Genomic DNA, 13,349 nt, shown 5'->3' with positions numbered 1-13,349 from the left:
GATAAAGAGAAAACTGATTTTATTTTTAAGTTTTAATTTTTTTAATAAGTGTTTGTGTGGTTTTAGATTTAACGGCAGGTAGATCTCCAATCATGTCACTCATTAGGGCTGTAGATTAGTAACAGATTCTGTTGCACCTGGATTTGAGGAAGCACCCTACCAAAGCCATGTGGCGGAGACTGAATATTGTTACATTCCACCAACATTGTGTCATAATACAGCTGTATACCAATCCATTTCTGCTATTGTTGCTTGCCTTTCTAGCTCAGCAGGAATTGATGATAAATAAGTGAACTTTAAAATTCAGTCTTCCTATATTAGTGGATTTCACTGATATAAGTGCTTTAAATTTAAAGTACATTCAAAAATTAGAAAAACACTAAGAAAAACTGAAAAGGAACTTTATGCTAAGAAAGATAGAACCAGATAGATTATCTATACAAATTGTGATAGCTTTGTTAGAATTCCATTATGGATCTCCATTTTTGTATGATTAAACTTTTTTTATTCTCACATTATTAGCTTTTTTGTAAACTGAATGCTAAACAGAAACCAAAATATTGAGTCACCTGCTTCTTTTTTATGCTTGATTCTTCCCAACTCAATTGTTTCCTTATTCTAACGTACAGATCATCTTTTTTTAAATTACATTCTTTTATCATTTATTTATTAGTTTTTGAATTCAGGTAAATTGAAATATAACATTATACTAGTTTCAGGTGTATAACAATTAAATACTTGTATATATTATGAAATGGTCACCACAATGAGTCTTGTTCACATTCATCACCATAAATAATTACAGTTTTTTTTCTTCTGATAAGAACTTTTAAGCAGATCATCTTCTTTTACATCAGCAGATTAAAAAAAAAGGGAATATTTTCTTTTATAAGTTATATGAAGCCAGAGAAAACAGTGACGAGCCATCTTTCCAGTCTACTGTTTGTTTTCCAGTTAGTTTAAATTACATAATGTGTAGGGATAAAGGGAAATGTGCAGAGATGTACATATAAGTCCCAGACATAAAGATCTTACCCTTATTTGATCTATAAGGAAGTGTAAAGAGTTTGAACAATTTTATATTTTTAAGGTTTTTACCCTAGTTCATTTTAAGTTGCTTACACTTTTCATTTTTTATTTAAATGCTTATTTAGAGTAACTTTAGAAGACAGCTACTTGTGTTAGAAGACTAACTTTCCTTTTAACTTGAGAAAAGGCTGCAATAATAAATATTAGGTAGCAGATACAATTTACAGGTAGTTTGCTTTCTAAAAATGTTGGGCAGACCAAATCCTGTCTCAAACAATTAAGCTTCATCAACAATATCCATGTTTAAGATTAACAGTATTCCATTTTTTATCTGAAAGGCACTGTAGCCAACTCTTTTTAGCTTTTCATACTAATATACCATGTATTTAATTCATCAATGGGAAATAATAACCTGATATGCCCATTATATGATAAATTGAAGATCTGTTATCTCACTGTGTAAAGACATCTAAATGTGTATGAAGTACAATTTCAGCAAATATTCATCGAGCACACAAAACTTCTGTGCTAGCTCTATGCTAGTTCTTTGCAGAATGTGTAGGATGCAAACATATAGCTTATTTCCTGATAAAACTGAAACTTTCTAGCTCTAGCGATCAGACAAGCTTTATTGTCCTTTAAATCAATAGTTCACTTTCCCAATTTTGAGGTTAAAATATTTATTTGACTGGTAATTTACCATATAACAAAGAACTATGATTAAGAAAAAATTAAAACTGCCATGGCCAAGTTTTCCCTTTTCATTTTTTTAACATTTCTATGAGTGACTGAATGTTCTTGTCATATTCATTCAATATAGATTACTTTTTATTTTGAGATAGTTGTAGATTCACTTGCAGTTGTATGAAATGATACAGAGATTATGTACCTTTTACCCAGTTTCCCTCAATAATATCTTGTAAAACTGTACTACACTGTCACAGCCAGGATATTGACATTGAAACAGTCCTCCAATTTTGTTCAGATTTCTTCTATTTTACTTGTATTTAATTGTATTTGTGTGTGTGTGTGTTTAGTTCACTGCAATTCTATCACAAGAGTAAGTTTGTGTAGCCACCACCATAGCCAAGATACAGAGTCATACCATCACCTCAAGGATGCCTCATGCTGCCCTTTTATTACCATACCCACCTCCCTCCCATTTGCATTTTTAAACCCTGGCAACCACTAATCTATTCTACATTTCTATAATTTTGTCATTTCAAGAATATATGTATTTATGGAATCATTCAGTTTTTGAATTGTCTTTTTTACCCAGTATAATTCTCTAGAAATTCATCCAGGTCATTATGTGTATTGATAGTTGTTCCTTTTTATTCCTGAGTAATATTCCATGGTATGGATGTGCCACAGATTGTTTAACCATTCACCAGTTGAAGGACATCTGGGCTCTTTCCCATTATGGGCTATTACAAATAAAGTTGCCATGACCATTCATCTGTAGGTTTTTGTGTGAACATAAATTTCCAGTTCTCTGGGATAAATGTTCAAGAGTACAATTGCTGGGTGGTATGGTAATTGCATGTTTAGTTTTATAAGAAACTGCCAAACTGTTTTTCAGAGTATTTTAGTATTTTACATTCCCACCAGCAAAGTACAAGTGATCCAGTTTCTCTTCATCCATGCCAGCATTTTTGTCACCACCATTTTTAAGTGTGTAGTGATATCTCATTATGGTTTTAACCTGTATTTTCCTAATGACTAGTAACAGTTCTTTTCTCATTATGAGCTTGTTTGCCACCTGTATACCCTCTTCCATAAAATGTCTGTTTATACCATTGGCCCATTTTCTAATTGGATTGTTTTTGGTTTTGTTTCTTGTTGATTGTTTTTTACTGTTGACCTTTGGGAGTTGTCCAAAGTCCCATATATCCCAGATACTAGTCCTTTGTTGGATTGCAAATATTTGTAAATTTGTTTGAAAGTATTTTCTCCTGTTCTATATATTTCTATTCTCTAATATATATATTTAAATTAATATATACCTGTGTTTTCAACCTATCCTTATATAATTTGTGTTTTTCTTTCTTCATTTTTCTTTTCTTTATCATCTAACATAAATATACATTCTGCCTATCATTTCCATACATGGCCTAATTATATTTAATAAAACTGTCATTCTCAATTTTTTGCTTTTTTGGTTAAGTGACTCTTGAGGGTGGGAGGTTGTAATGCATACTGACAGTATGTTAGAGATTAAGTACATCTGTTCATAAAGAGATAAAAGAGTTTATCTTTGTTACTTTGCTATGCCAAAGTCCAAACAACCAGTTGGAAAATGGAAAATGGAATTATATATATTGCTTGATACGATGAAGTTAATATTTTATTTAAAATATTTAAAAATAATATCCTTATGATCATTTTGTCAGATTCGTAAGTTCACCTAATTAGTATGCTTACAATGGTGTACTAATAAGTGTGATTGAATTTTAGTTTATTTCAATTTAAATAATTCTTCTTCATAGAATTTTAAGTAATGTCAAAATCTTCTGTTGTGTCAACAGCTGCTCTCCAAATGAGTGTTTTATCATAAATGTTGCCTTTTATTATTTCATTGAAAACAACCCAATGGTTTCCATGATTGAGGGAATGTTTTGTTTAATTTTAACTTTTCTTTCTGTGTTTTAAACTTTTCTTTCAGCTTTTGTTTTGTGTTATATGTTTTGTTTATATGGAAGACTATATTTTGCTTTTTTTTTAATTTTTCATTTTTCATTTTTAGCAAGCATGGGAATATATTTTTGCTTACACTCTGGGAAAGAGAAGACCCTAAATGTGGCTTTATCAACATTGTAAATCATTTAATTTCTTTCCCATTGAGTTGGATATGTGCCTTGTTGGAAACGTGTGCTTTAGTGGCATATATTTTTGAGTCTAACTAGCTACCTGCCTGTTATCAGGACTATATCAACTGTTGTCATTCTAAATGTTTCCTTTCCTTTTTTTCAAACACATTTGCCTGATTGACCTTTTTTTTTCTCTGTCTTTCTATGGGGCTGCTCCAGGAGCCATGGCTAATCATCTTATAAGCAATGCTCTGCTTCGTCCGCATGGTACTAACAATCCCTATAATACATTGCTTGGGGAACCGGCGGTCTGTAACAACCCTTCTGTCAGCATGTACAACGCACAAGGTGTGCTAGAGTTTATCTTAATTTTTTCAAGTGAGAGTCCCAGTTTATGTAGCTTTTATGGCCACATTCTATTTTTCTTTCTTTCTTCCTGCCTTTTCTTTCTTTTGGAAGCAGATGCACAGACTCTTTTTGCCTTCCACCCCTCTTGGTGTTTTTATTTTCCATTTTCCTTAGGTTTTCCTTAGTAAGAAATGGATTCCTTCCTTCTGATAAACAAATGCTTGATTCATCAATATGTGTTTGTTTCTCTGTAATGTTGTAAAATGTATTGTGGTTTGTCAGTACTTTTCTTGTTGTTGATTGATTTCTATATTAAATACCTATGTATTCATTTTAAGAAATGAGATATTTGCCCAAGGTAAGTAAGATAAAGGAAGACTTGATTCAGCAATCTTAAGATCAAGAAAGTAATCTTACTCTGTTATATCATGAAGCACACTCTAGGCACAAACATCACTACTGATGAAAGCACTTAGGTCAACTCCATGGAAAACACTGAAATAAGCTGTGGTGGAAAGAACAGTGAATTGAACAGTAGCAGATCAGGTTCTACCATAACTTGATATTGCCTCTGTGAACTGGCTCAGAAAGGTCATGAAATGCTTTTTCTACTGTGGCTGCATGTTAAAAACAAAGGTTTTGAATATGGTTCCTTTGTGTATCCTCCAACTTTAAATGATTTAAAAATTTAATTGTATCTCAAACACATAAGCATAAATCTATTTAAAACCACTTACAATCTAAGCATTTTTACGTGACTTTTTACCTTTTCTAAGCTAAAAAATGTATTAGAGTACAAGAAATTAAAAATATTCATATCATAAATAAAGTGACCACAAGAAAATATTATTCAAGTAAAAGTGTCATAAAAGAAAAATTTTAGTCAGTGATACACCTATTTAAAATTATATTTGAAAGAAAATTCACGATAACAAAGAGACTTCGGTGGTTCCTTCAAGTTGGATGAGACAGATTAGCAATATTTTAAATTTTTCCCAGGCAATCTTGAATAAAATTTCTATTATCCTCTTTGGGAATCTTTGTGTGTGTGTGTGTGTGTGTGTGTGTGTGTGTGTGTGTTTTCCTTCTCAGTCAGAGGTAAAAGATTAGTGGCGTGAGTGTGAAAAACTTGGTGTGCATGATTATTCCAGAAAAGCATGTTTGTTGCAACATGGTCATTGGGTGTCTAAAACCATCTGAATTTCCCAGGTGACACCTTGTCAGATACGAAGGATAATTTTAAATTATTTCAAAAATACCAAAGCCAGTAAGTCAGGAGTGACTTCAGGAATAGTCAAGTTGTTTTTCAATAGGATTAAAGAATTAAGCAAACTGTCAGTTTTATCCAGTTTCTTAAGGACCTATACCTAAGAATCATAGACTTAGAGTCAAAAGAAGAGATAGAACTCATTGAATCCTCTTTACCACATTGTGGACGTTCTGTCAACCTGTGCTTAAGTATTTCCTCTAATGAGGCCTTTCCTACCTCGAGATTTAATATATTCAATTGTTGAAATGCTCCATTCATTATAAATATTTTTTCTTTCCACCAAGTTGAAATTTGCCTCTGGCTGTGATGCTTAGGTTTGCCTTCTAGAACAAAGATGAGCAGAGCATTTTTCTGCTGTCTGTGGCAATCCTTTAAATATTTGAAGGCAGTTAATCTGGCTTCTTTTAGTCCTCCATTTTCTAGTAAAGCAACCTCAGTGTTATCAGGAGGGGAAAGTTTCTTCATGGTTTTTCCCCTTTACATTGTCTACCATTTGTCAATGTCCCAATTTCATTGTAGCACTCAATGATGTGTATATTACATAATGCACTAAATTTGGTTTGTCGGAACAATTTTGCAGACCTTATAGAGTCTTGTTTGGGTTTTTCCCTTTATTTTCATTGGGCTAGATGACATAAATGTGTCATTAGAGTATTTTAAATTGTTCTGACATATTAATAAGTTTTGAATGATGTTAAATAAAGATTTACATCATGTTTGCATATTAAATCTATTCTACATTATTCACCTTATGCAAAGAGTTGTTGGAAATTTTTTAAAATAAGTAATAGTTTAGATCATATTTTGTTTAGCTTTTTTGATTATTCAGATATAATTTCTAATGTCTTAAATAATGAAAAACTAACAATCATTAATCTGTATGTTTTCCTTAATTCAATATCTGCCTTCTTGTCTTATTTTACTCCTGGTATCCTAAATTAGGAGATTTTTCTAAGGATGCAACACCATTATAAACACTATCAAAGTGAAATTCTCACAACAAAATTTAAAATAATACCATATAAATCCAAAGTTTTATTCCTATCGAGCCTATTACTGAATATTGCTATTAAGATTATCAAAAAATACACAAAGGATTCTTCGGAATGGATTTAATGTTTATGCCAGTAAATTAAATTCTACTGACTTTTCTTAAGAACAAAAGTAAATAATTTTATTATTGGTTTTCAGAGTCAGAAATGGAATTGTTCAACTACTTTATGTTTTAATATTTTTGAGATGTTAAGAAACTATGGTAGAGCTTAAAATAATTTTTTTTACCACTGAACAAAAAACTTGGTGATTGTCATATTGCTACTAATCTTATGCTTTCAGATGAATGCACTTATATTCTTACTGGCAAGGTGAAATCTTACATGAAATATAGGTGGCTCGGTATGTACTGGAGTGGTTTATGTTGAATTACCACTTGGTTCTGTTCTGTTGGTCCTTTAATTCTGTTGTACCAATGCCATCCAAGCAAAGAAGCATTCAGATTTAAAGTATCCATTTTTGTTTGTGATGCCTTTATTTAAAATATGTAAAGATATGTTACAGTATTACTAATGCATATAGAGTTAGGAATAAAGATGAATAATATAATTTTGTTATATTAGGTTCAGATTCTATCTGTGGAAATATTTAAAACTTCATGCGTGGTATTTCTGGACCATTATCTTCTTGTCAGTATTGGAGAATTTAGTTTTTGTTAGATAAATCTCATTATAGATTAACCTGCCAACAAAATGTAATATAGAGAAGTCATGCTTTTACAAGTTAATTTACATTTTAAAGTAATTTAATTCAATTCTAAAGCTTTAAAGAAAAAACATATTTTTAGGGTGGGATATAATGAAGAATACATTATAGTTGTCAAGAATACAAGGTTATAGTATAAAGTATATAAATATTCTGTTATAGCTTTCAAAGTCTAAGGCAGATGTGATGAGAAGGAGGTAGATAGTAGTGCACGGAGTCAATCTAGAAGATTCCTATTATGATCCCAGTTCTGCCACTGTTAGCAGAAGTGGCGTTAGATAAGGTTCAGTCTCTTTTGGTTGAAGCTTCCTCATCTTAAAAAGCAGGAGCTGAACTTCAGTTATCTCTTATGTGCTTTCCAGTTCTAAAATGTTATCATTTACGGAAGGAGCCATAATGAGCCTACTAGCAATTTCCATCTGCTGCTATACTAGTTTGGCTTTTTATTTACAATTCTTTTTCTAAATGTGTTTTGAAACTTTAAAGGAAATTTTCTCTCCATTTTGAAATATTGTTAGTCTTTTGCTGAGAAACAAATCGACTTTTAAAGTACAAAAACTGTATCTCTAAAGCAATGGCTAAATTATAACAAGTTGGAATCTCTTGAAATGATATAGCCCAGTGACTTCGCTGGTTTTTATTTTGTGATGATTTAACCTTCTTATAAACAAAATCAGCAAAAGCAGGTTTTTTGTCAGGATTAAAATATGAGGGTTTTCTTTTTAAAATAATTTTGCTACTATTGTTTTTAAAGGATTAACTTTTAACATGTTAGATTGCATATGATTGTGCAGCAATCCAGAAGAAAACCTGATATTGATTGGTGGTATTTTTTCCCCCACACATTTTCTTGATACAGAATAATGGTTGCATTTAGCCTTTTTCTTTCTCCATAGTTATACAACTTTTGAATATGAGCTCCAGAAATGACAGTATCGATCAGTATAATTTACAAATGATAAAAAACACTTGTATAAGTACAGTGGGAGAAAAATAATCTTTGTACATGAAAAGAGAAGATACATAAAAGAAAACACAATTATGAAAAGTTCAAACTGTGGTATTTTTCTCTGTATATAAACAAAAGAATTTATTTATAATCTTACTGAAAAATTTTTAAAGTTAAATGACATTCCTTAGAAGCAAGTATGTCCTAACCTATACACACACACATATACATAATACTGAATTATAGTTGTGGAAATAGTCATAGCTTGCCCTCAAGATTTTACTCTCTTTGGTTGTTGTGATAATTTTAACTTTAAAATAAGTGTGTATTTGTTTGAAATTTACAAACTGCAGAAACGCTTATTAAAGACTCATTAGCATGTATTATGGGGTTTCTTATTTTCTGACTAACATTTCAGTATTTTTAATTATGATAAACCATGTAACACAGACCCATGAATTTTGGGGCAGTGGAACTATTTCCTTTGACTCTTTTTTCTGCATATCATCAATTTGCTTTTTACTCATGTTTCTTCTACTGTCGCTGTAAGCTTACTTGTTGTTTTTTCTTTCCTTTTCTTCATGCTGTCGTTTAGAGCCCTACAGAGAGACAAGTATGGGAGTAAAGCTAAACATTGCATATCAAATGTAATTTTTTTTAGTTCACTTTTATTGCATCACATATAGATGATGTAGTTATTAAAAACAGTTCATCTCACAATTTAAAAACTAAAGAACCTATGAATCAACTTATATAAATATATGTTAATAGAGATTAGACGCTTTTGTTGTCTGATTCTTTTATTGTGTCACATAACATAGTTGTTAAGTCTCATGTAATGTTTGTGTGAGTTAAATTGTTTTTAAATTAAGCATTTGTTTTTGCTAAGTAATTCATAAACTTTTAATTTTCATTACTACATTCCATCATACAAATACATGTCACATGCAACATACCCAGTTTATTTAACTATGGCTGTTTTCAAGCCATACCCAATGCATTGACAACAGAAATAATAAACACATGTTTCAATGCATCAGTTGCTCAACCATAACCATCAAGCCTACCATAGCAGCCTCTGCAGCAGCAATCACCCATCACATATGGCCCTTTAAAAAGCATTTACTTTTATTTTTTCTTAACATTGTGGATTTGTCTACAAGATATCTTATAACATGAAAATAAATCGCTTCACCCTATGTCTGTGATGGCTGTTTTTTTAATGTTTTTAATGCATTGCTATTTTTGAAAACTGTGTTACTTGAATATAGAGTATGCATCAGACGTCCATATAAAAATTGTTATATTTGGGATACTTTATTTAAACAAGTAATGAACTAGTTCAGTTTTGGTAAACATAACTGCATCACAGATATAGAATGAATGCTATATTTTCACAAGTTAGTGATGTTTTGACAAGTTTAATAGAATTCTTCAATTAATTGTTCTATAAAGAAATACCCTTTATTATTTAGCAGTATTCGTTAAATGTTTGTGTTTTATTTTCTTTTGTGTTTACATTTGGAGAGATTTATGGAACTATTATAGATCCTTGGATTTCTTTTCATTCAAGAAAATGCAAAAACCTTGAAGAAGCATGTGGTCAAATTTATTTCACTGCAGCTGTTTCTTCCCAGAATAAGACATTTAATCTCTTTTAAACCCAAAGTTTAATATGCACACAAAGTCATCACTCATTATGAAATGGAACCTTTAATACTGACACTGTGTTTTTAGGAATCAGATCCCTCATGTCTTTACACAGTCTTTTGTAGAATTATCTAATGACCCTAAACAATTACTAATGGCTTAATATATAATAGTAACCAAAGTACTTATAGCAGAAAAAAAAAAATTGGAAAGTAAATCCAAATATTTTTGTTTTGAAAGTTCCTATGTGCAAATTATTTTGAAGTGCCATTTATTTGACTAGGCATTATTTCATGACTATATCATTCTGACAAATTTAACATAATCCTTTTGTGGTTTTTTGTGTAGGGATTATTTTCAATCTTATAAATTACATATCAGATTATTAGAGTCTGCTCAAATCTTTTACTTTGACCAGTATATTCAAAGTACCACACATGAATTATGTTAATTTTATACCTATTTTAATGTTAAGACAGCACATAAAATTAAAGGTAATGAATTATTGGATTGACTTTGGTGTGTATAAATTGAAAGCTATGAATGACTACAGCAAAATTTTGCACTTTTTTCCCTAAGTTATAACCAAATATGTTTCAAATACTGTCAAACAATGTGTGGAAATTGCAAATTTATAGGGGTTTTTAAAATTCTTTTAAAGATTTACTTTAAATAATTTTCTGTTTATAAGATTTCTATCAATTGTCCAAGTATACATATATATAGATATAGATATGTACATACAGATTTAATATTTTTTTATTTCCAAACATTTTATACTTAATTAAAATTGCTAGCAATTTATACATACTTCATAGTCGGGTGTTTTCACTTTTGTGTTTGTGTGTGTGTTCTATAGCCAATTGGATATAAATGTCATAATGTTTTGTAATCTTTTTCAGAGGGGCTTCTGAACAATGCCAGGGATACAAGTGTCATGGATACTCTACCACTGAATGGTAACCATGGCAATAGTTACAGCATTGCCAGTGGCGAATACTTGAGCAACTGTGTGCAAATCATAGACCGTGGCTATAACCATAACGAGACCGCCCTAGAGAAAAAGATTCTGAAGGAACTCACTTCCAACTATATCCCGTCTTACCTGAATAACCATGAGCGCTCCAGCGAACAGAACAGGAATCTGATGAACAAGCTGGTGAATAACCTGGGCAGTGGGAGTGAAGATGATGCCATTGCCCTGGATGATGCCACCTCCTTTAACCATGAGGAGAGTCTGGGCCTAGAACTTATTCATGAGGAATCTGATGCTCCTTTGCTGCCCCCAAGAGTTTACTCCACAGAGAACCACCAGCCACATCATTACACCAGAAGGCGGATCCCCCAAGACCACAGTGAGAGCTTTTTCCCTTTGCTAACCAACGAGCACACAGAAGATCTCCAGTCACCCCATAGGGACTCTCTCTACACCAGCATGCCGGCACTGGCTGGTGTGCCCGCCGCAGAGAGCGTTACCACCAGCACCCAGACCGAACCCCCACCGGCCAAATGTGGTGATGCCGATGATGTTTACTACAAAAGCATGCCAAACCTAGGCTCCAGAAACCACATCCATCAGCTGCATACCTACTACCAGCTAGGTCGCGGTAGCAGTGATGGATTTATAGTTCCTCCAAACAAAGATGGGACCCCTCCAGAGGGGAGTTCAAAAGGACCTGCTCATTTGGTCACTAGCCTATAGAAGATGACAGAAATTTAAGCCAACAAAACTGCTAACACCAGGTTGACTGTTCTGAGTTGATATAAGCAGTGGTAATAATGTGTGTACTCCTAAATATGCTGTTCTTAAACGACAAACACAAACTCTCAGACTTCTTTTTTTTTTTTTTAAACTGGGATTTTTTTTAGGTCAGCCCAGGGGAGAAAGATCATTGCTGAAATTCCCCTGTGCCAGCTTCTTTCCTGTCCTTCCCCCCTCAGATGGAGACTTCATTATGTTAATGAACGAGATTTGAAGAAAATGGCGCTCATTGTGGCCTTGTTGAATTATGTTGTGTTTGTTCTAACATCTCTGATGCTCTGTTACTATAATTACAAGGACCTGATTTTTTAAAAGGCCAGAACACTTGTTTGAAATTAGTAACAATGCTGCATCTAGATCGGAGTGTTGCACAAACATAAAATCAAAGCAAACTATCACATAGTGGTTTTTAGTCACTCACAACCTGAATTCACCACAGCAGGAATAGCTGAGGTGTACAAAATAAAACAACACAATTGGTAATGAAATGGAGGGGGATTCTAGAATTATATGCTAAATGCATATTTTATGATTTGCTGTATTAACTGATGATAAAACTAATGGCAGAAAAAATTTGAACAATTCTATGTAATGTACAGATACTAGCATTGCACATGTAGTCTGCTTTCTGTTCCTCCAGAATTTGAGTCCTGTTAATGTAGTGGAAAAAAAAGAAATTTTCCTTTTCTTTCGTGCTGGTCTTGCAAGTTTGTCTACCAGTAAGAGAGCAAAGTTTCCTTCCTTCATTTTCTTTCTTTTTTTTTCTTTCTTTCTTTTGTTCTTTTTTTTTTTTTGCCTTTTTTTTCTTTAAATTTCACATGGCAAAAAATAAATAAATAAATAAATAAATGAAGCTATCACTTTATAGGAATCATTTTCTAGTAATGCAAACAAATTATTTTTTACAAAAAAAAATAAAATAAATAAAATTAGACTTCCTTCCCTCACTATATATCTTTATTCAGTCAGAATATTTCCAAGAACATTTTTGCAATTAAAGCAGAAAGAACTTTTCTGTTTACAGTGCACATCTGTTGTAATGCAAAGCATATTTGGCAAGCAGTTCATCACTAAGAGAGTAGCTATGATTCTACAAGTAAAGAGGTGTCAGTAGAACTAATGGGGCTTCTGCATGTGAGAAATGGTATCCCATGGGTGTGAAAGTGCTGAATGCTCAGTCTGTTCCTCAAGTGGGCACCTTCACTACCAATTGTTAAAAGAAATTCACTCCCTCGTAGAAAGAATTGAAAGGTCAATTATTTTGAAGTGATTTTTTTAAAAAAACTTTCTGTTTATTAACAGGAAAATTTATTTATTTGACAGGATTTTAAGTAATGTAGGAATACAAGAGGTAAATTAGCAGCACATATAATTTTTTTTTTAATTTATGATCCATTTTGTATGGTCTCAAAGTTGGATGACCTCATTACTAATATTTGTTGTAAAAGTGAAACTTGTTTGCCAACCAATAAACAACTGATTGAGATTTAGAAGATATTGTATTGATGTATGTACTATATGATTAATTATTCTTTTCATTTTTCTCGTCTTTCCTTCTGCTTTCAATATATAAACTTTGCTAATCCTCTATGGCCTAAATGAGCCATGCAAAAGAAATCAACCTGCCTAAACTAAGCACAAAATTATACAGTTTTTGCAAAGTAATCCAGAAAAATAGGATGGGCATGTTTATGTTGGCTGAAATAATATGCATAATGTACTTTCGAGCAGGTTAATATATAGGTTACTATGTGCTTATTTATAAGCCAACTG

General features: G+C 32.1%; 1 protein-coding gene across 22 annotated transcripts in view; it reads left to right on the top strand.

Moving 5' to 3' along the window:
* ADGRL3 (adhesion G protein-coupled receptor L3) overlaps positions 1–13,033 on the top strand; it is a 581,523-nt gene extending 568,490 nt beyond the window's left edge. For 8 of the 22 annotated variants that reach the window (XM_081254129.1, XM_081254128.1, XM_081254131.1 and 5 more), the window contains one exon: positions 10,717–13,033. In XM_081254129.1, coding sequence (XP_081110255.1) covers positions 10,717–11,516 — 800 coding nt within the window. In that variant the 3' untranslated portion in view covers positions 11,517–13,033. Of the gene's footprint in view, positions 1–4,058; positions 4,188–8,759; positions 8,812–10,716 lie in introns of all 22 variants that reach the window. The other 14 variants (XM_081254122.1, XM_081254124.1, XM_081254125.1 and 11 more) reach the window with 5 other exon arrangements.
* Positions 13,034–13,349: the final 316 nt, after the last annotated feature.

This window comes from Mesoplodon bidens, assembly GCF_964165515.1.
Source record: "Mesoplodon bidens genome assembly, chromosome: 1".
NCBI classification, from domain to species: domain Eukaryota; kingdom Metazoa; phylum Chordata; class Mammalia; order Artiodactyla; family Ziphiidae; genus Mesoplodon; species Mesoplodon bidens.
The sequence above is the reverse complement of the archived record's forward strand: the minus strand, read 5'-3'. Positions and strand labels throughout refer to the sequence as shown.